The sequence below is a fragment of the Lissotriton vulgaris genome, chromosome 12 (assembly GCF_964263255.1).
Source record: "Lissotriton vulgaris chromosome 12, aLisVul1.2, whole genome shotgun sequence".
Classification (NCBI taxonomy): domain Eukaryota; kingdom Metazoa; phylum Chordata; class Amphibia; order Caudata; family Salamandridae; genus Lissotriton; species Lissotriton vulgaris.
Genome location: NC_141700.1, coordinates 643,890,749 through 643,918,728, shown reverse-complemented (window position 1 = coordinate 643,918,728; position 27,980 = coordinate 643,890,749). Strand labels below are relative to the sequence as shown.

The 27,980-nt window shown below is 43.4% G+C and overlaps 1 protein-coding gene across 1 annotated transcript; it reads right to left on the bottom strand.

The window, feature by feature from the left end:
- Positions 1-7: 7 nt before the first annotated feature.
- Positions 8-27,838, bottom strand: LOC147677926 (cytochrome b-245 light chain-like). The gene is made up of 6 exons (XM_086945815.1): positions 27,679-27,838; positions 16,059-16,128; positions 14,703-14,777; positions 7,597-7,680; positions 4,894-4,975; positions 8-752 (listed from the first exon to the last, which is right to left on the bottom strand). The coding sequence occupies exons 1-6, from the start codon at positions 27,734-27,736 to the stop codon at positions 558-560; spliced, it is 564 nt and encodes a 187-aa protein (XP_086801941.1). The 5' UTR covers positions 27,737-27,838; the 3' UTR covers positions 8-557.
- Positions 27,839-27,980: the final 142 nt, after the last annotated feature.

Below are 27,980 nucleotides of genomic sequence, written 5' to 3'. Positions count from 1 at the left end.
ACTTAGATTGGCTTGTTTTTTGCTTCTTTATTTAAAATCTCATAGAGCCTTTGTCTTATACATAAAACATTCTTTTGCCGTTAGTAGCGCAGGAATAAGGTGCACAGGGAATAAAATGAGGAGTTCCTGAATGGAGTAGATTGAAAACTCACAATATTTGATCATCATGTACCAGAAAATAGCACCTAGATAAACAAATGCCATAGAGATACCGACCTTTAGACCACAATCTGTTGCAGACAAACTAAGCTGAAAGTAGTCAGGGCGGACTAAACCCACTGGCGAGTGTCATAGGATTTCTGCGAGGTACCTCCAGAAAAGCACTCTTGAAGAAACGTAAGCATAGGCATGTGTAGAGCTGTGATTGATAAAGCATATGTCCCAATTGCAAACAATCACTTAATCCCTACTTCCCCATCCATTCCATTCAATGCTGCCAATGCTTGGTTCGGAGATCAGCAAATAGTCATTGATGTGTCGCTCCCCAGGATATGCAACACCAGATGGTAGGGGGCTTAGGGAGTGGGTTCAGCGTCCTTCACATTCCCATGTGATTTCTACACCTCATCCGAGACCATGACGGGATTGTCCCGCCCTCCCCTCATAGGGACTTCATCCACTTGCTTCTTCCTGGCATCTGGGGGTGGTCGTGGTGGTGGATTCTCAGGAGGACGCTTGATGGTCTCAGCTGCCCGTGGCTTTGCCTGCCTGCGCGCTTCCAAGGGCCGCCACTCCTCTCCATAAATGGCAGCCTAAAGCAGAGAAGACAGAAAAGTAAAGGTCAGAATTTAAGAAGTGGCCATTAGCCTAAGCAATGCTATAAAGCACACACAAAATGGGGGTGTTCCACCAACAGAACACTAACAACAAAGTGATGCTAACTTGGGGCATTCCATCTGGTGGGAAATATCTGGTGGAGAGTAGAGCAAGCACTTTCAAATGCACCCTGAAACACACAACTGAGCTCCATGATGTGTCCACATTTTTGTTAGCCAGTCCCCGATACCGTTATTCTTTTCTTTTACTTTTCTGTCCTTATTTGACCAGTGGTTCATTCCATGCATTCACAGGGTATCTTAGACTGGTCCCAATAATTCCCAAATGCTCAAAAAAAATCACCCACTGCTGCTTTTGAAAAGTGACAACTCTATCATGTTCACTACAACATCTCACGAGTCTCACATCGTGCAGTCTCTGAAGTGGAAATTGAAGCCACCTTATCCCTCAGATCTCTCCTTCGCGGACTCTCTTGCTAGTTGTTGCAACACTTACATCCCTTTTGCAGCCTCAGCAGTGTGGCCAAGGAAGGTAATTATATGGAGGCTGAATTCATTTCTGACCCTCTCCCCGAAGAAGGTTTAATATGCACAATGGTGATAGTTAACATAGTCCACAATAGTTTTTCAGTCTGGCACTAGTTGGCAGTGTGGGAAACGTGTATTGCTGGTTAGTGTCAAACCCTGCCACTGGCATAGAAAGCGGACACTCTCCACCTACCATGGAGGACATTGATGTGCAATGCTGTTAATCCAACAGTTGTTGTAAACACCAAGCCTACACACTATTTTTTTGCGCTCTCTAGGGTTGGGTGTAATTTAGTTTGCAGTACACTCAAAGAACTCACTCATAATCCAGGGGAATCTTGTGAGTATTACTAATCCAGAAGGAATTAACATGTGCGTCCCATTTCAATGAAGTGACTTATTGTATCGGAGAGCTCTCGGACTAGTACCTGCAATTGTTTAAGAAATATCATTCTCATAAAGAAGACACTATGGGCTTGATTACGATGTTGGTCGGAGTTGTCTGCGAACGACACTGTTGTGGTCTCTGGACTGACCGACCTCCGGTTAGTGTTCCCAACACCGCAATCACAATGCGACCACACACTGTGCAGTCGCACACGCCCATTACACAATGGGAGCTTGTTTCGTGGCCGTAAACCAGCCGTAGCACAAGCTCCCATTGAGAAATGGGGGATTTTGTTAATCCCTGCACCACGTGGCAGGCACCCCAGGGTGCCTGCCACACAGTGCAGGGATTAACAGGGAGGCACCATAGGTTCCCCCTCTGCCCCCAACCAGAGGACATAGGGAGAAGGAGGCCCTGCTAGGGCCCCCAAATTCACTTTGATAGTCCATTCCATGTCGGAAATCGATCGTAATCCCAACGACGGAAACGCCGTCCATTGGGATTACTTGCCGGTGTCCGACTGGCTGACTGGCTCCTTAAATCCATCAGAAGCCAGCCGGAAAGTCAGGACGGTTTCAGTTTCGACCACACGCATTGTAATGCTGTAGTCAGAAATGAAACCGCGATGAGGCCTATGTGTCAGAGGAACCTTCGTGGTGTTGGGTTCCATATTTTTTTAGGTTTAGCCTAAAGACACCTTTAGCTGTCTCGCCAGCCTTATCTTGTCCCCCAAAAATCATAATCAAAATACATCTGTCCACCTAGGGATTTAGGTCAGCCCTCTTCATCCATTAGTCTTTTCAAATGTCATTCACAATTTGCTTCCCCCTCCCACAACATACACCATAGAGCAGTAGGGCAACCTACTTCTTCCATTGGTCACCTGTAAAGGAGTGCGCTTCAGTGTCTGGGCTTGAGTGCCTGGGCTACTTTAATTTTATGGGTATTACATGTATTTTCCATTTGCATATGTTTGCAAAAAAACAAATTACCAAACCACTACATGCTTGTCAATGCCATACCGATTGGCTTTGATAATGCTTGTTTTTTAGTGTTCTCGATGCACCTTTGTTTACACAGAACAATAGAGCACAATTCTTTAACTCACCCAACCTGGTTACTTATTGCTCTGACAGACTGGCTAACCTTAGAGCTTGCATAAGAGTATGGCATTACCAGCCTCTCACAAGGGAGTATGAGGGTAGCAGTAGAAGCCAGTTACTGCCGGTCTATTGATAGGTGTCTATGCTATCGTAAGGAATTGCTATTGTGGTGGTGTTTGTCGTTTAGTCAAAATGGGCCCAAGGACGATATATCTGGTCACATCACATTTGTCAGCATTTAACCACAAAATCTACTATGTGAATAACGCTTTAAAAAGGTGACAAATGATATGGTCATGGTGGCAGAGAAGGCCACATTTACAAATAGGAAATACCCTTGCAAATCGGCTAGGGTGTGGGGAAAGTGGAACGTGCACAGAGGGAACACCTGTTCCCCCCCCCAGAAGAGGATAGTGCCTTCGGGAGAAGACATGTAAAGTTGTGGAATTAAATGTGTATTAAGGCAGAAATGTGTAACAAGTGACTGTATAGAAATAACATTGAGACTGTACAATACCACACGCAGATCTGTATAGTATTAATAATTTAAATATATATATTTTTTTTAAAGTGACAAATGCCTGTATACAATTTCAAGATTATGCAGAAAGGTTGGTGCCTCGGAGTTGGTGAAGTATGGGTGCAGCAGACCCAGAGATTTTGAGGCAACAGAGCCACACAAAGGACAAATGGGCTAAATCGGAGTCATGAACATAATGAGCTTGTTGGCATGAATGAACACTATTGACCTTCGTAAGCAGTGGCCTACCAGGAGATCTCTACCCGAAGGTCTAAATTTGCAACCTTGACACAAGCTCCTCTCACCTGAGTGACAGTTTAAGTCACCCTCATTGGCCCTGAATGCCTTGCAGACTTCTATCAAGAGCACCATATTTTAACTGTGAGCACCCACATCAATGAAAGTGATAAATTTAGTGATCAATCTTTTGTTCCTTGACCTTTTGTAACTTGTAGTTGGCCCTTCCCAAACTGTGCCTCAAAAAACCTGGTTTCAAGGCATTAAAGACAGGACTGACCATTGAAGGCATGGTACAGAGGCAGATTACTAGCAGGGGAGAGGGTCTGGTCTGGCTCACTGTGACCTCAGCGGCACAAGGCAGTTTCGGTTTCATACCCTAAAGTATTGATTGACAGTTTTTTAAAACTTTTTAGAGCACGTAAATACCAAAAAAGACGGTATCCTAGAGCTAAAGAAAAACCGGAATGCACAGAAACAGACTCTACAATGAAAACAGTGAAGTGTTTTGAATTTTCAGAAATTTAAGAAAGCTTTTTTTCTTGTTGAATAGAAAGAGGGAGAGATTCCAGGCTTTGGAGGTGACAACAGAAAAAGACTCCCTGCCCATGCAGCATTTGTTCAATTTAGGGATGTGAACACAATGAGAAGAACTGAAACAGAGGGGGATTGTAGGGATATAAAGAGAGAAAAAGAGAGAAGCCATGTAATTGCCAGCAGGCAGGATGTATAGGGCCATGTGCCATGAATACTAGGCCTTAGAAAGATGGTGCTTCCATAGCAGTAATCAGCGAAGGGTAGACAAGGGAGATGAGATTAGGGATTTCCTGCTCAATCCCAGGAGAAGGCGGGCAGGTGCAATGTGAATGAAGTGCAGCTTCTGAAGGAGATACCAAGGCAGTCCTAAGGAAAGAAGAAGATCTCCAACCTGGACACTAGGACTGCCTGACCTAGGGCATTTCTAAATCTGAAACAGCTAGGCAACAGTATAGTGATTGTTCTGATGACTTGAGGCATAAAAAAGCAGGTGAAAGTAAGCTTAAAGTTAGCTGCCTCACAGATAGGTTGGTCATCAAAAATTATGCTGAGATTTTGAGCCCTGGAAAAAGGTGTTGGAGAAGCTCTGTAAGAGTCAGGCCATGAATCGGAGGACCAGATGGAGGGCTTTCCAAAGACGGTGACCTCTGTTTCGTCAGTCTTGAGTTTAAGGGCGTTGTAATTGATCCAACTGGCCATCCAGAACAGCCAACATCTGAATCGATTAAAGTATGTGGTTGCCCAGTACCAATTTTCCCCTAAATACCAGACTGTAGTAGAAAAAGCTCAACGATTGCTGCTTACCAGTAGGTAGATGAGGCTTGCGATGCCAAGGCAAACAGTGCCAAGCACTGTGGCGAGTAAAAATCCTCCAGGCACTGCCAAACTAAAAAGGGAAATAAAAAGAACAGCATAAATGGAATATATCTGGGACTAGCAACATTGAGTCACATCCGGCCAGATTAAGTCAGACTACTCAAAACCACAGAAAAATCTGGATCCCTTTGCCATCATGGCATGGATGGATTATTTATTTAATGTCTTGTAATTGTTCTAAAATGATATGCTATAGTTCGCGGATACATCCTTTTTTTTGCACTAAATTGTAAAATGCCTTCATGCTGTACTTCAAAGTCAAACTTGCAATTCTATATGTATATATGAAATATGGTCCTTATTATTACCATCCCACTTTTCCGTTGACCTCTTTTTCATCATATTTCCAGAACCTGTGACAACATCGAAACCTAGTAATTCAATTATCATTTTCTGTGTTTAGCGCTGGTGTATAGGTGATTATTATGTTCAGATCAGGTTATGGTTTTGGGTGGCACGATTATGCCATTTTGTTTTTTAAACACCCCATCACTGATGCATTTCAGTACTTTGGCCTTGTGCATTAAACCCATTTTAACCCTAATTCTCAAATAAAGCAGTTTTAGTAGTGAATTAAATGTCTTCATGTTTACAGTAAGTGACATTGACTAAGAAGACTTATGTAGCTCACAGCATGGAGTTAATCATCTCAATTAACTATTCTTTCCACATTCGTTTGGTGGAGTTCACATGCAAAACTTGTATTATTCCTGAATAAATAGGGCTTCCTTTATGATTGGTCCCCTTGTACGAATACATTTGTTAGCCCGAATGTGCATTTGATGGACTTGTGTACAGCTGCCCCAAGAAATGTGCATTGATTACAAGTGGGCATTGGTTTTGGTCAATATACATTAATTTGAGTTCAGTTTCATGTGTTCCTCATAGTAAACAAACTACGTTTCATGTCTCCTTCTTCACCTACTCTGCGTGATAAGAGATACTACCAGCAGCTTTTGGGGGAATATGCATGCCATGTTTTTCAGATACTCTCCAAAATAAGTCTTTGTTAATTTTGTATACACAAGAAGTATAGGTAAACACAGTTCTTTAACATTTGTTAATGGCTGGAACATGTTATCCAACTTAAAGGGCACTTTTGTTCGAGTGGGTTTTCAGGTAGATGCTTAATTTAGTTACATTTGATGTTTGTAGTGCTGAACTTTTTCAGTTTTTCTGTGTTCTATGGAGATGTCACGGTTACAAAAGTGCTCAAAAAGTGACTTCTATAGATACTCTGTAGGCTACAAAATCCTTGACCAAGGGTCACCAAAAACTACCAAAGATTTTCAATAATACGATTTTTTAATTGCCTATAACTTTACTAAATGTTAACCAATTCCAGTGCAGTGTGAGCAGCTCCTGGAAACCAATTGGCTTTCGGTTGGTGAACACCGGGCAGGGATTTTGTAGTTTTAAAAGTGTAGTGTCAAACACCCAGAAGGAGAATGTACATCTGAAGAAATTCCAGATAATCTTTCCCTTCAATTTACATCAATCTCTTCAGTTTTCATAATTACTGTGTTAAAATAAATTTGGATTAATTGGCTAGTTCGCTCAAACTCGTCGGTGGTTGACCAAGCTCCAGAATCTTACTAAATTGTGGCTAATGCTAATTTTTAATTACATTCTGGAGAACATTACCAAACCGTATGGGCAAAAATAGACTATGAGCATGGCGGACACAAGCTGGGCATTTGGCTCGCAATTGATGCCACTGTTAGTCATAAAGACTCCACCTTTGGTTAATGCCCCAAAATAAAAAGATGTTTTTAACATGATTTTCTAAAATCAACCACTAGACAGTGGAATAATGCATATCACGTGAACTTAGCAGAGTCTTGTGCTGCAAAACTATTGTTTCAGGTAAGTAGGTTTTTTTTCTTCCAGCATAGAGTGGTGGATGACCAGATGGAAATAACTGCTGGGAGTGGTACAATTACTGCCTGCTGGACCAGTAACCAGAGTGCTATAGAAAGGAGAGCGAGACAGTCGGCTTACGCTGCTGCAGACTTGGTGGACAAGAGAAACTGGGAGCTCGCTGGAAGCGGCCACCAAAACAGCAGCACTGGCTTGGATGCAACCCAATGGAATTTTCCTCTTGAAGGGTGCGATGAAATAACCATTGGAGTTTCAGGCTCTCTGCTGGTGCTGTCAGAATCGGGCTGTGGTTTTCTATTGACAAAAAGTGAACACCAACCTACCAGTGAAGTTTAGTCATGTCACATAGGAGATAAGATGTCATGGGCGTCCGCAGAAATGTATTCGGGTGGGGGCATGATGCTGCAGTGATGCGGACCTTCCACTGTGTCATCTTGAATTTTTTAAAGGGCAAGTGAAAAATAAAACTCCCCCCTCGCGGACGCCCATGGAGATGGTACCCTTCTGCCTTCACAACTGAACTGAACTGGACAGAATCCGAACAAGTGCTGAATGGAATGATGGATTTAGTAAAACAAACTATCACTGCATTTGCAGTAGAGCTAGTTACAAAAATCAGCATCACGTTTGATTGACTGGTCTGCCACTCCAGTTCTTTCAGCAAATTGAGCTCATAAAAGTTCTTTATTTTACCTCCTGAAAGTGAACTTCTTTCTACAAAAAATATATTTGGAAAGGGAAATAACTCACCAGGCGTGCAAGATGGCACGGACGTAGTAGTTCCTAGTGAGAGGTCCAAAAGCTTTCACCACAACTGTCATGCACTGTTGACCACTGTGGGGGAAAATAAATTAAGAACATTACATTTGTAAAATAGTTACAGGGAACATTAGCTGCCCTCTTTCAGCATACAAAGCAAATATGGTATTCAGGACATGAATTGGGCCGGCTGATAAAAGAAGGGAAAACAGATTTTGTTTCATCGTGTAAGAGTTGCAGGATTTGGAGACCCAGGTCCAACACCTGATGCAATTGTGATTTCAAGTCATCTTCTCCTGTGGCTCATGCCATTCGACATAGTGACTTATGCTAGTGCTATGTAGTATATGCACATGTTCATTTAGGTCTCTTTAGGCAATGTTGAAATTTAGACAGATTGGTAGGAGATGTGGTTGATGGACTGCTTGGTGAATATGCAACCAGGACACCAAATAGATATTCCACAGAAGTCAATTCCTTGATCTACTAAAATTCGGACTGCTTACAAATAGTATGAATAGGCAGAGAGACTGGCATTCGACTTTAGGCCTTGTGATAAGAGTTGACAAAATTCCCACAAGACCACATCACCCCGGTGCAGCGGCCACTTTGGTTTGGATTTTGTCTTGCATACGGTTGAAGTTAAAAGGACTCTAGGTACAAGCAGACCTTTACAGCACAGGACTGGCCATTTTGAAAGTGAGACTCATGTCATAAGCAAAAACAACCTGCCTCCCATGGCTAGCTAACTCAAGGATAACTAATTGAAAATCTCATTGAAAATCTAAGGAGCTATTGACTTACAACTGAGCCTTGTGATTGTCACAAGCCTCAATTGCGACTTTCAATTAGATATCCTTGAGTTAGCTGGCCATGTGAAGCAGGTTGTTTTTGCTTATTATATTGGTCTGATTATCCCTGTTCATAAGGACATCAGGGACCCCCCCATGCGACCCATAGTCTCAGGGATCGAGTCAGCAACAGAGCCACTCAGCAAGTATGCTGATTGTTTTATTCGCCCCTTAGTGGAGACACTTCCATCCTACATAAAGGATACTAAGGATATGATCTCCAAGATAGAAGGTATCAGCTTTAATAGTGAAACTGAGTGGTTGGTGTGCCTGGACATTGAGTCCTTGTACACCAACATACCCCAACAGGACACTATTGCCATGAGGAGGGACATCTTGAGTGATGCAGAAGGCTATCTCTCTGCACACAATACCTTCATTATAGAATGCATAGAGACTGTTCTCCTTAACAATATTTTTCTGTTTAACAGTGATTTTTTCTGCCAAATAAAGGGCACGAGCATGGGGGCTACCTGTGCGCCGAGCCTCGCCTGTTTATATGTTGGTAAGTTTGAAAAAACCCACATATACAATGAACTCAGTCCCTTCTATGAGAACATCAAACATTGGTCTAGGTTCATAGACGACGTTTTCTTTATTTGGGAAGGGACTGAGGAAGTTTTGGCCAACTTCTTGGAGTGGCTCAACTGCGGTGATGTGAACCTTAGGTTCACAGCTAATAGAAGTCAAGTGGCAATTGACTTCTTAGACATCAAAATCAAGCCTGACAAAGGAAAATTATGTGTTGAGCTGTATGTTAAACCTTCAGAGCGAAACACCCTGCTCCACCATGAAAGTTACCACCCTAAAAACCAGAAGGATGGCATTCCTTATAGCCAGTTTGTCAGAATAAGAAGGAACTGCACTGACAAAAACTCGTTTGAGAAACATGCAGAGAACTTGAAAACTAAGCTACTACAGCGAGGTTACCCCAAGAGGCTAATTAGAGAAAGCTACAAAAGAGCCAAGTACCAAAGCAGAGAATCCCTTTTTGAAACCAATAACAAGGAAGGAAAAGAACCTGAAAATAACATCGTCATGGTATCAAACTTTAATGGTTTGAGTTGTAAGGTCAAAAACCTAATTATTAAGAATTGGTCAATTCTAAACAGAGAAGGCAGAACCCCATTACCCAAACCCATTTTCTCCTACCGGAGGAATAGAACTATCCGCAACTGTTTAGTTCATACATACAGAGAGCCCAGTAAAAGTAAACAACTTAGCATTGACCATGGCAAACCGATTAGAGGCAATCAACCATGCGGGTCATGCACTCACTGTAAATCCATTATCCAATCTGACAGGATTGAACTGGGAGGAACATCACATTGGGTGAATGAGCATGTCAATTGTAGGACTTCTAATGTGGTCTACCTAATAGTCTGTCCTTGTCAGAAAGGGTATATTGGTGAAACTGGACGTGAAGTTAGACTACGTTTATCTGAACACAGGTCCGCCTTGAAAAACCACAAGAAAAATGCCCCATTAGTAGAACACTGGACAATGGAGAACCACAAAGAGGATGAAATAAAGTGGTGCATAGTAGAAAAAATAAAAACAAATATGAGAGGTGGTAACTTGGATGTTAAACGTAGGCAAAGAGAACAATTCTTCATGTCCAAATTTCGCACCTACACCCAGGGACTTAACAGCAGAGAAGAATGGGAGAGACTGGTCAGATGATTATCCTAATAACTCTGTATGCTTTCCTAGTGGGTCATGTACAGATATACAATGTTGCTTTGTATAAACGTATGCATATAATTGAATGAAAAGAATATACAAAATCTCAGTCATAATATAATGATAAGTATATGACATGAGTTCTAAGTCTGAGGATAGCAAGTCTATACTGCCTTTGACCCTTGTAGCAACACAAACTGAAATGATGGCAATCACATGAGGCTAATATGAATGTAAAAGGACGCTATTTGGTGATAACCCAGAGCATTTTTTGGAAAAAAATCTTTTCAAACTACTCGGTGTTTGAGTTTTTATCCACCAGTCCCTTAATTATATTCTGGACAAACTAGAACGCACATTCTTGCACGAAAAGGTATAAATGCTCTGTGTTTCACACAATGGCTACCCTTAGGTACCTGGATAAGTATGATTATACTTTAAATGTGATATAATTACCTGCAATATTGATTACCTGTGGTTGTATTTATGTGTATGTTTATAAATTCAACCAAGAATTGAGCTGTTAAGGAAACATGTCCCAAAAACTGCAAAATTGCGGAAATATGCCCAAAAGACTACCAAAATGGCGCCGCTTTTTCGAAGGATTTTAGACTAATAAAATGCACTGACATTGAGTAATTTAAATCCCAGGTCGGGACGCCATGCATAATATCCCCTTGTGACAAGGCTTCAACCAGTCACAGACGTACTAACACCATCGTAGTTAATATACTCGAATTCCGCTTGAAACATATTTAGCCCTCGCGGATCAGTCCTTCCTCTATTATAGGAAGCTATAATTGCGGGAATATGCCCAAAAGACTACTAAAATGGCGTAGTCTTTCCCGGACCTTATATTAATTACATGACCCGAGATCAAGCAAGTGCAACTCCAAATTGAGACGCTGCATAAAATATCCTCTTGTGGCAAGCCCACAACCAGCGATAGAGCAACATTATACTGAATATATCCAAACTCGTTCTGTACCAAACATCTAATCTTCACGGAACAGTCCTTCCTCTTTCGTAGGAAGCTACACACATAAGCCAAAAACTACAAAAATGGCGGCCGAAATGCGCCCGTTTTGGTATTTTCGGCACAGGTGTGGCGAGTTATTTAACTTAAGCACTCCACCTCACTATATAAAAAGACCCGCTTCTCCCAGCTCTTCATCTGACGCTGGAGACCGGGTTACCAGGGAGGCGGCGTGAGGCCTGATACGCGGAGGTAAGGAACTTTGACAAAACGAGCGCGCTGGTCTCTAACGTCCCCTCTATGTAGGGGGTTAGGATCTACTCGACAAAAAGCGAACTAGAGGCTCTAATGATTTGGGCAATAGAATTAAATGTGTATTATAGCGCTTTCAAGGAGAGCAAGCTGACTAATCAATCTTCAAGCAATGTTAAAGTAATGCTAACATGCTTTAGCCCCAAATAAATACCAACATGAATGAGTTTTATAAAAACATACTAAGTACCCCTGTTCCCTGCCTCACCAATTTGGTTTCAAGGGCCCTCTTTTTTGCTCTGGAGACATTTTGAAAGTGAGAACATTAGCACAATTGAACCAGTTGGACTAAGGCATACACCGTAGGTGCCTGTGTTTTACCTCGTGGTCACAGGTTCAAATTCCAGTGGGTCGACTCAGTCTTCCATCCATTTGAGGATGATAAAATGAGTACCATTGAGTTGGGTAACAATAAACATCTGTTATTCAGTGCCTAGGTACCGACGTTGAATGTGCCCTTGACAAATACACTGTATGTTATGTTAGTTGTCAGTGCATGACATTCAACTACTTCTTTTAACATTCTGGCAGAAACAGTGCCACAGGGCAGTAATTATTGGGAGTGTATTTTTTAAGAAATGGATTAGTCAGCAGGAATTAGGTGGTATATTCATCACACATTTCTTGCATTCCATAACATACCCTTAAATTGCCAAAGATGTCCTTCCATTGCAATTCATGGATGGGGCATTGACCATTTGTTACCAGTGTCGTCTGGAGAAAGTCGGGGGACAAGCACCATTGAATCATATGTTAATGACTGAGATAGAGACAGACTAATGTAAAACAGGGAAAAGTTCACTTTCCCAGGGGACCTTTGGAAGCTGGTGGCACTTGGCAATTGCCCACTTTGCCCATGCCGTGAGACGTCTGCTTGTTACGGAGAGGCACACGGCCCACTTTAAGCAAATGGCTGCTCTTCAGTCTTGCAATTGTAATGAAACCATCACCTAAAGCAAAAAGCTTAGTTTTTTGTGTAGATGGGTGTGATAGTTACAGTGGTGCCTCACACACACACAAAGGACACTGCTGTTAAAATGCTTGCTGGCACGCCCCTGTACCTGTACTCTTGCTCGAGCTGTGTTCTGCCCCATTGCTGCCCGCATGACTTGCTGTGTACCCCCACGCCGGTCCGCTGGTTGGACTAGCCAGGTCTATCACCGCTCCCCTGCCCTCATAGCTGCTTCGACAGTGCCATACATCAGAGTCGAAGCCATATTACCTTACAGCAGACTAATTCATCTTAGCATGAGGCTCCTCCTTGTGCCCCTCCTCCCACCCGGGAAAACTCACCCACACTCCCAGATGTAAAGTAAGACACGTGTGAAGAGAATCAGCACTGCCTGGCAGAACCCTGCCCATAACTAGGACTTTCCACAGTTGGGGGCACTCTTTATTTTTGTGGTACTGTCCAAGTTGTTGGGAAAGGTAGGGGGTGCAGTAAGGTGAATCCTCCAGAGTACGAGAACCCAGTCCATATCACGAGCATGGCACCGCCAGGCAGACCCCCTCCATCACTTGCGGCTGAGATTTGGGTTCCTAACCCTCTCGGTGCGGTCACCGAAGGAAATGGGCAGGTTGCCCTCTTGATACCATCATGTTCATGAACGTCAGTTCGGCAACAGGCCAGGTGTAGCGGAAGTGACATCACACCCCATTTGAACTATACATTCATACACACACAAGTGCATGCTTACACATTAACACACAATCACACATTCACACTCTCTCTCACATAAACACACACTCACCTGCACGCTTACACACAACACACATTTAAAAGCAAGATTAACTTCCCTCAGCTGCCAGGGAGGGCAATATTCTAGCAATTGTACTCCTTTTTTTATTACACTAACGGTGACTAATATTCTCTTATTCACTATTAGTGTAATAAAAAAATGACAAAAAACAAGGAGATTGGAGCCCCACCCGATGTCCATAAGGACGAGGTGCCCCTGTGTTTTGGCACTGATTTTGCCACCTCTGAGTCCAGGGGTCGCAAATGCACTGCCAGGGGTCACAAGGGCCAAGCTAGGGGTCGGAACTACAACCACTGGTGACCCCCTAAATGACGTCCATGATTATGATCCTATCCAGCAAGAGAGGGGAAGTTTGCAGTGCTGCAGACGTCTCCCAGTGGACCATCCACTGCCGCCCTGGGCTTTGTGCTACTCCCTGTGCTACTGTCCGTGCTCCTTGCGCTGCTCTCCATCTTCAGACAGCACACAGCTTCCTGGTCACCCTGGAACCTGCACTGTTCCCACTGGAGCCTGCGCTGCCCCCCTCCATCTACTGGACGTTGGTTCCCCGATAATGCACCAGGGACCTTGTGCTCCTTCCCTCCTTGGACCGTGTACTGTCCCCCCTGACCATTTGCTCTGTCTTCTCAACCCTGCTCATGGTAGACTTGGACCTATATTGCTCCCCCTGCACTGTCCCACTTTACCCCCAGACCTTGTATGCACACTTATTCCTGAGCTGCTCTATCGCACTCCCCCTTTGACCCAGAGCTGGTCCTACATCACTCTCTTGTATGATAAAAAGGTTGTGCATATAGGTCTATAGCATGGGGCAGAAACAATGTGCTGCCATCTTTTCAGAGACTTGCATCATGAGGAATAAACCTCTGTTTTTCTACGTTTTCATTCAGAAATGCAGTTACCCTGTAAATGTTTTGTTTGGGAAGAATGGTAAGCATAGTCACAATTTCTTTCTTCTCACCGATTGTTTGTGCTTCAAGAATCATAAAACAGGAAAATCTTTTATGTAGTTATTGTAAAGCATTGATCTGCATTAAATGGATCAGGAGGCCATGCTTTCAACAATACACACTGTTGCACAATGCTGTGAACTGGGAAATGAATTGTGAGCAGGTAGGAAATAAGACGATTCATCAACTTACTACCCCAACGCCACTCTTAAAATATCAAGTCAATATTCTCCCCTTACGACACAAAAGCAAAAAATAATAATTTGAAAAATTATGTCCCTTCCCTCTCCAGCATCAGCTCCATCTCGTAAAGTTCTATCTAGAGGAATATAGAAGCCGTGAACTGGTTCCCGCATCTCGGTTTCATGAACCCAAATAGGTAACAAGATGCTGATTTCTGCATGTTTAGCCACATATGGCTCCACCCTGAGGTACTATATATGTGATTGGGTTATCGCACTTGTAATACGGCAGACAGGAGATCTGTCCCATTTGTGATGGAGTGTCCCACCCTCCGAACTCTAACTCAGGCTGCGTCTGCTTTAGAAGCCGACAGTCTTCTTACCATCGCTCCATCGTTGTGCCCTTCTTCCTCTTCCCCCTTGGGTACTCCAGCAGACAAATGAACACTCCAGCAGCTCTAAGTCGTGTCTGTTAAGGTCAGAACGATGACTGGTGGACCAATAGAGTTATTTCAGACCACAGCAGAATATTACACCACGCTGACTTCCCCGCCCGGCCATCTTACACCCACCACAAATTAGAACTTGTGCCCAAATAAAGTAAGAATGCTTCCCCAGGACAGTCAAAGAAATGTTCTTATTGAAAGTTAAAACAAAATATAACAAAGGTTAATTTACTCTCTGGGAACTGTGAAGACAAGAGACATAAGGGTGTAAATCACTTAATAAAAGATGTATTTTACCAATATTTATGGATTCAAGTTACTGTTGTCCCCTAGGTGTTCAGATGTGAAGGATCTCTTGGTGTCAGGGCGTATTGTGAGTTGTGAATCAAGCATTAATACCGTCTTTCTATTATGCTTTAATAATTAAAAGAGCAAACCTACAAAGTCTGCAATGTAGAACAAGAACTAGCAATGGCAATAGGTCTGGCCTTGGCAGCCAGCCATTTGGCTTTTTCAATGCTGGTTTTCTCATGGTAATTGTAAAGCTGTGCTGTTGAGGATGCTGCCAGGCCCTTGCCCTTAATAATAAAACACTTGCTAAAAGCAAAAGTATTTTTTAATCCCAAGAAGCACACATCGCCATAGTAGTCACTGGCGCTTTGGGTGAGGATATGCTCCTTGTGAAAGAGGAGAATGCATGTCACTCAAAAAGAAGCTAGCCAGTGTCTGAAGAGGGCTGATTCACTGCCCCATGCTGTATGCTGTAGTGGATGGAAGACAAATGTGATTGGCACAGCAGCAAACCAATGGAGGAAGAGGCCTGGCTGAAAGCCCTTATAAGTACAGTGTAGTATACTATACATATCATGGTCGTAAAATCAAAAAGTCTTGGCTGAGGCCAAAGTTAAAATAACATAATGACTGGGAGACCTACTCAAACGTAACTTCAGATATTTTACAATCTCTGGAAAAATCTGGTTAGACACCAAAAATCTGACAAAACGTACAGAGGCTCTAGCTACTGGCAAATGTCTCAATTTCCTACGAGGCCAATGAGCTGCTGCATCCTCCAGTCTGTCCTTGTACACCGCTCAATACCAGGGTACTATGTGACCTACAACATCCCCTGTAGTTGCATGTATATATGGCGTCCTACCCCCAATGAAGTGCTTTCTTGCAAGTAGGACAATACTCCAAAATCCCAGGTTAGTTGTTAATCCAGGGGTTATTGTTGGTTATTGGGATTAGTCTTGCACTCTCAAACCATTCCAAGCACTGTGGAATAAAGGATACATGGCGTAGGCCGCGAATTGCCAGTTCTTAAACTGTCCAGCAACAGCCACGATTCCTCCGGCAAGTAGAACTGCAAAACAAGAACAAACAAGAGTTAGAGGCAGCAAGTCCTACTGCTACACACAGGTAAGTGCACAAACAATCCTCTGACCCTCCATCTCCTCATCTCCACTGGCCGACTTCATCCCTCCGTTACCAAGAGTCGTTAGCATGGGCGACTTTTCAATCACAAACTTCTCTGCGACGCGAAAAGATTTCCACCTTTTTCGAAGAGTTGAAAAGTGTTGATTTGCACAATGACGTGTAATGCTCTTGCTAGGATACAACACATATCTCTCCACTTAAATAAAAAATAAAAAAAGATGTGTTCCCCAGAAGGCCTCTAGATGTACAGGCGCTTTTCTAGAGTGCTTCTGAAAAAGCGTGGTGGGAAGCTCCGTGATGCTGTGTTTAGAGTTTCAGGAAGGGATTTTGCGTATACGAGGGTGAGTTTTGTATGGAATATAATGTGAATGTAAAATGTTTTGTTTTCATTCAACCAATATTTTTTTAGTAGAAAATAGGAACAACCCTGTTGTTCAGACAGATGTTGGTAAATTAACCACTCGGGTGTGACTTCTTCCATTACAGATAGCTACTGTATAGGCAACTCTACTGGTCAAAGGTAGCAGTAACGACCAGTGACTTTCTACCGGCTTATAGAGAGGGGAGGGACTCTTTAGCAAACTAACAGAGCCCTATGTAGATGGCCAACACTGTACAAGGAGGCACATCATGTTAACAAGACAAAAACTACATTAAACAATAATTTGCAAAGCAAATAGTTCTCACCTTTGCGAGCAATTGGCTAGGGTAATGGTTTTTAGCCATACTTCACACCATCTTTATGTTTGTTTTTAATTACTGATCCGAGTTCAAAAGCTCTTTAATTTTTTTTTTTTTTTTATTTTTTATTTTTTTAGAGTTGACGGGGAGCAGTATAACGGGTAGTGAAGCAAGGGGCGAATGGCAGCAACACAAGGGAGCTGGGGGGGGGGGGGAAACAGACAACAAAAGAGTGCCCACATTGTTGTTTATTACTACCTCGTGGGGGACCGAGAGTGTCCTTTCCCTCTCTCTCTCGTTGTTGTTATTGGGGGGGAAACAGAACCAACACCGGGGAGGGCAGGGAAGCAGACACTCCACAGAGAAGTACATAGGCGGGAGCAATAGGGAAGGAGGTGCGGAGAAGCACACTGGTCTATGCTGCAGTACGAGGGGGTGGGGGGTAAGCACACCAGGGAAATGACTTGAAAACACATGCCCTCTGTGAATGCTTATACAAAAAGAAAGAAAAGTAGTTCCCTGACATCAAAGGCAGACACCAGACAAAAACCCACATGCTAAAAGAGGCAGTAGTCTATGGGTGGGACAAATGCAAAGTTGAGAAGCTGGGACACGAATAAGAAGCGGGCAAATGAGAGGGACAAGGAAAGCCAACCAATGGTAAGCAATGAATTGGCTTCAATCTCCTGTCTGTTCATTGTAAGCCACAATATGCTTTCCAACAGCAGCACATGCGCCGCCTACTAGGCTTGACCTGAAAAGATACATGCGATCCAGATACTTTAATTGTGGGAACCAGTTTTGACCCTTCCATAAGGTGAGCAAAGGAAGCAGCCTATAGGTGCCATGTACTGGTCGTGTCAAATAACAGCAAAATGAACAGTAGATTGCCTTTTTCTGTGGAGGAGGAGTGCTCCAAAGGCAAAAGAGCATTTGCCTTCAACACTGGAAATATTTGCACTGGTCTTGCTGATTGTAAGACCACAAAAGTCCCTTCGTTTGAACACATTAAACAAATCCTCTATAGGGAACATCGATCTAGGTGCACTTCAAAGTGTGAAGCGAAATGCAGGTTTATATATAATACACAATAATGGGTTTCTTCTTTCTAGTTTCAAATGAACCTGTATATCCCGAAGACACACTGTAAAATATTAATAGAATTAATGTAACAAACAGGAAGGCAGTGTCACCTAATGCTTTCCCCCTTTCGCACACAGTACAATATAACTGGAATGAATCCAGCAAGGAGTTCAGGGTCTCCTAAAATAGAAAGAGTTAGAGAGAGTGAGAAAGAAAGAGAGAGAGCGACAGAGATAGATTTTTTTTTCTAATCAGGCCTTGTCTTTCCTATTGATACACTGTAAAATCTATTAAGATTGCTCGTTCCTGTAGCGAAAGGATCGGATTCAGCCTGGGGATCAGACCTAAGTGGATTTATATGTTGTCAATCAAATATAGGAGCTAGCCAAATAAATCAGAATGTCAGCCAAGGCTTCCAATACAAGCGCGCCATAAACCCACATTCTAAACTCCATAATTGACAAACATAGTAGCCCCTTACCGGACAACCCCGGCAGCGCTTCGAGACCAAGACAGTGGTATTAACTTACACACAGCTACAGTACCGTAGACTCGTCAGGGTTTTGAGTCATTTAGAAGATGTACAGTGGATGTATTGAAAAGTCCAAAGTAATTTTACCCACCAGTACCACATGCTGATAGCATTCCATTCCATCAAAATGTATCTTGTCTGCTCCACCTACATAGGAGGACTAACCATATGCAAAGTAGGCTTCGCCCCACTTCAAAAGGGGAGGTCAAGCCCACCCTGCCGGGTCATGTTCTCTCCAAACAGAGACAGAAGCAACCAATCACTGGGTTTAGACTTGTTGAGCCTCTCTGAAGACTTACAGCTACTTACAGTAAATAACGGAAGTTCGAATGACCAAGTGTTTCCTTCCATCACCTTTTGCTTTTCTCTGGGATTAACATTAGATAATTCTGCCTCACCATTGCAGAGCACTGCCTGATCATAGTCGGTTCTAGTGCATAAAGGGAGGCAGAGGCTCCAGGAGTCGAGGTTTGGAACAATGTTCACTGCACTCCAAGGGCAACTGAAGATCAGTGGGGTGTGCATAAGCACCTGGAGATCCAGCATCTTCAGACGATTGCCCTAGTTCCTGGTTTGAGGGATTGTATCACCATTTATACTGTTTGCGCCTCAGTTATGCAGCAGTACCTTCTGCTCATCATGTAATGCTATAGCGCCTAAAGTAAAACACAGGCATTCGGAATAGCGCATAAAAGTCAGCATGCATTAAATGCAAAAAATAGCCAACTTGAATTCAAAAATAAATACGGCAATTGCTTAATCAATGGAACAGAGCTTGGCCGCCGATCAGCTGAAGCATAGAATACTAAACTCTATACATTTTGGTGATACATATATAGAATATTTCCTCAATAGAAGCAAATGGCTGCGGAAACACGCGACAAAACGGAAACCTACAGAAATGTGCAAATGAGCAGGCGCTAGGCTCTTCCTTTGGGACGAGTGTGAGAAGGCCTTGGGAGGAGATACCTGTATCACTTTCATTTCAGTGTGCCAACTTCAGAATGAAGCTATGCTTACCAGAACAATTTAGCAAAAATGTGTAGAAGACAGGATAACAAAATTGGAAAACATTTCAAATGTGTTTAAGTGTGCAATAATGTTAAGTCTTTTGTGAGCTTTAAACAGGTAGAACTGAGTAATAAAATATAGCAGCACACGTAAAGGCACTTATGTGGATTCGCATAATAGGTTTATGATTGACTCGAAATTCAACATAAGTGGTGCCAAAATGGTAAAAAAAACAAAAACACAATTTTGTTTGTATAAATAAAGAATCTAAAATTTGGAACTACCAGAAAGTTGAATGCAAAAATCAGTTTGAAAATACTGTCAAATAAAGAACACAAAGTAAGGGCCCGGTTTAAGAAAAACAAAAAAAACAGTAGTATGATATTAATTAAAATAAGCTAGATGTTAAAAATCAGAAGGGAGTGCGATCATATGTCCAGGAGGGATCCCTTTTAGAAAAATCTGTGGGACCCTCAGTTATTTTCGGTCAGTGGTATTTTTGCCACCGACGTACTAGTAGCGGATATCGTCAACATCGGGTCTTTTTTCCCCACCAGGAGGTAATCTCTCTGATCGCAGAGATTTATTAGGATCTGCATCAGAATAGGGAATCTAAAACTCCCTCTTATCTAGAAAGAAATTATTAATTAAGAACCTAGATAGGGGTAAGGTTAAAAAAAGAAAGTGGATGTGTAGTTGGGATATATACTGTGTCTTTCCCATCACTTAGTAAAAACAAGTCTACATGTTTCAGCCCACCTGCACCCCAGTGGGTCGGCGGCTCTCACCAGGACAGATTCTAGTTCTTGTAAAAGTACCTCTTTTTATAATTATATAGGCACCATAGGCTAAAAAGATGTACTTTTACAAGACCTAGAATGTTTAAGTTTCACAGACTGGTTTATTGAATGTCACAGTTACCGTATGTTTCTCACTGCCACCTTAAGGGACAGAGCTGGGTTTAACGATCTCAAGCTGTAGAGAGTCGAGCTAACCCTCTTGTGAGACAGATATTATGGTCTAAAATCAATAGCAGAGATTTTAGAGAACTTACAGGTTCCAGCCTGAAGGGAGACTATACCAGTACAGATCGGACTTGGGATAGGGTAGTAGCAATAACGTTATTCCAGGGTCATAACATAGCTATTGGCTTATGACTAAGACCGGGCAAAATTGAAATTGCGCCAGTGTAATTTGCATAATTTCGAGAATTTGACAATTGTTCGCTGAAATTCACAAAGTTACATAACTTTGCATAATTAAACGTAATTTGCAGTAAAACGTGATCATGAACAAACGGGATCAAAAGAATGTAAGTAGTTGTTGCTTGGGAAGCTTTTGTTTTTGCACTATTTTCTTTGCGCGAAATGCATCTTCACATCAGAAATTGACACATGGTCACATTTCCCACCAAAATATAGTGCGAAATGACACGTTTTCATTTTGCGTAATTACGCATAGCTTTCCGTGGCTCTGCCGAAATTCTACATACTTATGAGAAAGCAAATCCCGCGAATTCTGCACACCCCTACTTATGACAAGATATCCGACCTGATAGGACAGATGATGTAGAAGCCAGCCGAGCAGAGGGCGGGGCGGGGCGGGGCGAAGAGAGGAAACGCGAAGAGGAAATGGAACACAGAAAATAAAGGGGAAGAAAGGAGGAAGGGTAGATGCTGAGTGAAAGGGGTCAAAAGACGAGCAAAAAAAGGAGGAAAGAAAGATGATAAAAGGAATGAAGAGTAAACACAGACAGGAAAAAATAAGCCGACCTCACTCCCCTCTCCCCCCGACTGAGAGCAGGCTCACATACAAGCAAGGGGCTGTAATTTGCAGCCTGTAAAGATGGCGGTGAGTGCAAGGATGGAGGGCTGTAAGATGATTGGGTCACACTGAAACCTGAAGCTACTGAAGTAAAATGGGAAAAAATGTTCCAGGTCCGTATCTCGTGGTGAAAGAATTAAAGATAAGATTCAAAGGCAGCTGGAATCTGGGAATTAAATGAATTTCCTTTTTGTACTCCTTGAAAAGAGATGGTCAGCACACAGCTGTCTTGAGGCAGGCACCTGAATACCACCCATTCCTCTCTATTAACCATTTATATGGCATACACCAAATACTACCTACTCTGAGGTACAGCCGAGAGTCATTAGCATATTGGTGTAGGAGATATAGGGGTCAGCGATTAAGAACTCCAGAGGTTCGAAAGGTCTTCTGATAATTGAACGCAGAATTGACCCATGGTGGATGATACAGGTTGCGACTTAACACCCAGAGAGAAAGGACACTAGTGTTGGGAAACATCCTTTACAACGCAACTTTTTCAACGCAGTACCTTTACCACGCAGGTATTACAACGCAAGTAGTTACAACGACTTGCGCTGGGGGGCGCTGTAGGATAGGGAATAGTTTAATTTACTATCCAAAACCTTCCCTACTATCCACGGGGACTGGAGTTGGAATTGTAAATTAAACTATTCAACTATCCAGCGCCCCCCAACGCAAGTCGTTGTAACGACTTGCGTTGTAAAACCTGTGTGGTAAGGGCATGCGTTGAAAAAGCATGCGTTGTAACAACGTACATCCCTAGTGTCTAACCCGCTTCGCTCCACTGGCTGGTGTACAGGATGGCTTGATCTATTAGATAATCCCTTGTCGCCTTCTAGTATGGGGTTTTCATTTATCAACATAATGCATTGTGGGAGTTGTAGTATTTGTTCAATTAAAAAAACAAATCTTGCTGAAGAAACAGATTCCTATTTTTTTTTTTTTAATCAAAAGCAGAGAAAAGGAAACAAATTCCGCAGGCCGTATGTAATCATATGGAGACTCCAGGGTTCGATCCATATTTTGAATTATCCTCCAAGACTATGGCTGAGAAGGAATAGAGGGGCGCGTTCCAGATATTAAGGTTTTCATGGAGGATTTGGCATAACAAATGCTCCATCGATTTAAGATACGCTTCAGCTGGCTCGGTCATCAGAGACCCGTCCAGCAGAGTGCTGCCGGGTCAAAGCCGGACCGACCAGTACACATTTGTGGTCTCGCTTGAGACAGAGCATGCACGGTCACAAGATTTTGTTAAGAGGAAGTTCTCTTTCGTGGATCATGGACTTGAAGTACTGGTTGATTGGTAGGTTTATTAGTGTGCTGCTCAGTGGCGGTTGGTGGCGAATCACATCGGAGAGACGCAAAAAATATACACATAATAATATACACAATAATTGGAATATACACATACAAAAAAATGACTTGCCTCACACTGCTGCTCGATGTTCTGATTGCTACAGCCTAAATCCAATGAGTATGTCCAGACATGGATCTCAAGCTACTTCTGACGGAAGTGGCCCAAATAATCCAAAAATGGTCCTGGGTTGCTTGTAATCAGGTTCAGAGAGGACATGGCCTGCCTGTTCAGGCCGGACTGTTCCTATTGGAGCTGGACCAAGATTGGTTTGCATATGGCTGGTTCTATTCTGAGGTGTTACGCTGGTCAAAAAATGATGGCCTGGCATGCAGCCTCAAGTAATACCAGTGGCTGGAATTAAACCAAGCACTTCATCACTGTTATGTATTCTTCATTGTGATGCCCTAAGTGAAATGGGTGATGTCGGACATGGGTACCATGTACAATGTGCCACTGGAACCAAGCTGCTCCCGAATGAAGATGCCCAAATAGGCAAAAACTGATCTTGCGCAGCTTGTGTTCTTGTTCAGAGAGGACCTGTCTTGGCAGTTTGGGCTAGACTGGCCCTACTGGTACAGGAACAAAACTGATCTGTATATGCCTGGGTCTAATCTGAAGTGGAATAGTGGGAAAAAAGGACAAACTGGGATGTGGCCCCTGAGTGATTACCAGTGGCTGTGCTTAGTTTGTAAAAACAGAAGTGCTGGTCCTTCGTCAGGATGACACAGCAGTTTGCATCGCACATTGCCACTGTACTTACACAATTACTAACCATCACACTGCTAGAAGTGTGACAATTCAGACTGTTTGAGGCCGCCAAAGATTTAAGAATGGCATTTATTAGCTGTTTTTAATGTATACTGAATTAACAGAAAACTGTTTTTCTGCTCGTCTTTAGCTTACACAAACACCACCACCATGTGGCAGCTGTCATAAGTGCAGATTCCTGCTATTAAGTGCCGGTAAGTAAGTGCTGGTGTCGAGCACCGGAAACCACCGGCTCAAATTAAGCACTACCAGTGGGAGAGAATAATTCAAGTATCCCATCCATCACTTTTTTGTATTCTTCATTCTGAAACTAAGCTGCTCCTGACTGAAGGGGCCCAAATAGGCCAAAACCAGTAATTGGTTGCTTTGTTCCAGGTCAACGAGGACGTGGGTTAGAAATTTAAACTGGACTGTCGCTTTTAGAGCTGGATCAATGCTGATTTGCATATTGTTATGTCTAATCTGAGGTCGCAAGGTACGCAAAAAATAAATAAATAAATGTAAAAATAATAAAATAAATAAAAAAAATCGAAGGACTGGAATGTGGCCCTGGAGTAATTACCAGTGGCTGAGGTTAGTTTAAGTATGCAGTGATTAAGTGGGCCTAAACGGTCTAAATCTTTTGGACTCATGATATGAATGTCATCAGCATACAAGCGATGTTCAATTTTGTAGCTCCTGAGAAGGAAGGTTGTAAGATGTTCCAAATAGGCATTTAAAAAGAATGATGAGAATTAGAGCATAGGGACATCTCTGGCCACTTCAGAGGATTTGGAAACTGAAAGACATAATTTCACCTGCTGTCCACAACTTGACAAGGAATGATTTGACACATGCGGGTGGAAACCTTCTGCACCAAATGGGAGTAATTGAAACGGGAGAGAAGAATATTGCAGTCCACCATATGCAAAGCCACCGACAAATCGAGAAAGGTCAGGGCACAGTCGTGCCATAATACATGGGGAGCAGCAATCCTACCCTAATGGGGTAGATCCAATACCCTGCTGTGGTCTGTCTCACTGGAACTCTTTTCATGAGTATTCCATTTGAGGTATGCACTAAATTGTAAAAACTGTGGGACTGATTATGACTTTGGCGGTCCTGGAGAGGGCCACCATGCCAGCGCCCTGCTCCAGGACTACCACAGTGGACCACTGCGCGCCCACCAGATTATGAGTTATCTTGTGGTCTGGCGGGCGGTCCTTTGGCGTCCCCACGGCAGTGCCTATTAAAAAGACACCGCAAGGCCCATTCCTGCACGGCATGGACTGTTACTCCATGCCATGCAGGAAAAGGGGGTGACTGCACACAGGGGGCACAACATTTCCCCCCCCCCCAACGCCCCCTCCCCCTGCAGGCACCCCTTGGTCCTGAGGCAGCAGCGGGTCCTGTAGGGCACCCTTAGTTTTCTCACCCCCAGCAGTTTCTTGGTTGTGAGAACCGTCATGAGACTGCTGGCAGTGAGGAAACTCGTAATATGAGTGGCGGTGCCGCAGTGTCACCACCAAGCAAATTACAGCCTCAAGGACACCATGCCAATGCCAGGGGTCACGGATCCCGGGCGGTAGTGGCGGTTCACTGGAAGTCCAACCGACATACTCGCAATAAGATGGTTGGACCGCTGGTACCCGAACACCATCGCAAGTTTGGCTGTCCCATGGACTGCAAACTCGTATCAGCCCCCTAACTTGCTCCCTAAACTATAATTCTGCCTGGATTGTGAGCTTCCTTGAGTGTTCTTTGATTGCTTAATACTGTATCTTATTTTCTGAGCAATAACCATTGCAAAGATTAAAGTTTGACAGATTCACCTGGCTACCTTAATAATGTCAATGACCAAATAGGAGCCTCTAGCACTTTTGAGTAGAGCAATAGTGGCCAGTGTCATGGACTCCGTTGGTAAACAATTGCGACTCACTTGAGAACTTCCCAGAAACCCCCGACTGTCCAAGAGCTGGGCAAAATGCCCGACAATGGCTCCGCTGCCCATTCCTGTGATAGATATAGCTCTCCATTTTCCCTTGATGCTCCTTCCAAGAAGTTTCCCAGTCATATTATATGAGAGAAAATCTACTTTGAATCATGTTCCTGGTAGAAACATTTATAGAACCACTTGAAAGGACAGGATGGGAAAATGGATGGAAGTAAAAAAAGGAAAATGTAGTACACACTTTGAAAAATACCAGAAGTCCACATCTATTGCATGTGCATGTTATTGGATCTGCCTTCTTATCCAGTTTTTATGGAAATTTAGATAAAGAAGATCTGACCACATGTTCTCAGTGTTCTTGGTGGCACAACATCACCAAACGTCTCTGCAGAGGGATGGGCCTGACTGGATCACACTATGTAGGCATTAGGACATTTCATGCACATCCTCTTCAGAACTATTTAAAAGACCTTGTGGCTTTTGGTAAAGTGGATGTATTTTACATTGTGTTGTAAAAGCCTCCAGCAGTTGGCCCAAGATTTCCAAAATGGAAATTATGCGGAGGTCCTCCTGTGGTTCTTCAGCACCTCACTAACGCCCTTGAAATGAGGGTTGATACTAAGTGCAATTTGGAGTACCAATGCAGATCACACCCATTTGAAATCTACTTCCAGATATACATTTGAGCGAATATCTTATGAGTCATATGTATATTAAGGACACTGCATGCTTAGCAGAGCAGCAGCCATGCAAATCTCCTGTGTCAGATGTGAGATGTACAGATGGTGCTGACAGTTTAGCTCTCACCACTTTAGTGTCGATGGTTAGGTACCAAAATGCAAGGGAGAGAACAGGATTAAGAACCGACTTGGCACACCTTGATGGTCTGATCATCATCCGGCAACTGCAATTATGTTATTCTGTGGTAGCCGCGTTTCCCGCAGAATTATGGATTTGCCACATAATTGCGGACTGCACCAAAAAAAAGTTTCTGGTTCAATTGATCGTAGATTTTTTAACAATGACAGTGGCTGATTCTTTGTAAATGTTAACTGGTTACTTTTCATTAGCTGATTGCTTCATTCAGATGCTAAACAGGAACTTGTGAGATGCAACTTCTCCAACGGTATTAATAATTGTTAACATGACAAGAACAATCTACTACTTTATGTCGCATAATTTGACTTTTCTTGCCGCATAATTTATACAACGCTGCCATGTAACGAAGACCTCCAGTCCCTCATAATTCCAGTGGCCCAGGAAAACGCAAGCGAAAAGAGAGTGAGGGAGGTCAGGGGAGCGGGCAGACCTGCCCCCAGAGGGGGGCTGACTCTGGCTGCCTCCTGCCCACAGACAGGCGTGTCTTGTGTCAGTAAACCCCAGCTGCTTCGATTTCCTCATTCCACTTCCTTCTTTGTAGTTTCTGGTGAGCATAAGACAGCCTGTGTTTGAATGTATTGCCACATTTGCCACAGGTCCCTTCCCTTCCTCAAACTGCGTCCGAAAAAAGTTTGCCCCAATGGGGCAATTACCACCTACAATGTACTCACTCGTGGGTGAGCACACTCTTAAGGTCAGGACAGACTTTGTTAAAAACATTTCGCTTATTTATCATCAGCGTTCCACAAAGTAATCAACACTTCGCCCTGCCCCGCCCCTTTGTGCATGCCAACTTGGGACAAGTGGCGAAATTATTGCAGGCGGAAGAGGGCACTTGAATTAAACATACTTTCGGTTCACTTCTCGTCACAGGGGAATTCTGTAACAAACGCCGCTGAACTGATGCAGAAATGTCTATAAAATGTGAGAAGTCTAGGTTACCAATCTGAGGAAAGTGGTGTCTTTCATTGAAAACTGTGTAGATTCGAAAAGGCGCGCCGTGATGTGATAGCAAAAAAATCAAGCATGCACAGATGGAAGCGCATTTGGTGAGCGACCGCTAAAATATCACGTCGGGAGGTTCCCTAGGAGATGTGCACAGTTTACATTACGCCCCCTAATCCAACCCCACATCCCTTACCTGTCGCAATTCAGCACAGTCAAGCAATCTCTAAATAAATTCACCTTTTAGAATGAGGTTCGGAAAAAAATGAATGTATCTTCTTTCGGTACATACCGGAATTGCACCCACCGAGGGGAGAGTAGAGTAGTTAAGACTCTCCTATCCCCTCGTTCAGCGAAATTCTCAACCCGAAAAGCTTAGCTGACAACCCTTTTCCCCTCCCACACAAAAAAAAAAAATATATGAAACTAAATTTAAAGTTGCCCGCTCTGTGTTACTTACTGAGCCCGGCTGCCAGCGCCTGCTCGTTGGCCCACATGGCCCACTCGATCTGCCCCATGGCTGCCTGTGGTTCTCGTCCTCCCCCCGAGGGTCGGATGTTTGGCCGGCTGCTCAGCTGTGGACCTCGGTGCAGTGGCCGCTGCCTTCCCCAGATGTGTCTGCAGCTCACCGGGTTGGGCGGTGACTTTGTTAGCTTCACGTGGCCCCGCCCCCTCTTGGGGTTGTCAGTTCCTTCCCCGCCCCCCGCAGGCCGAGCCCCGCCTCCTAGTCGTGTTACTTAGAGCAGCACCTGCTGCAATTTG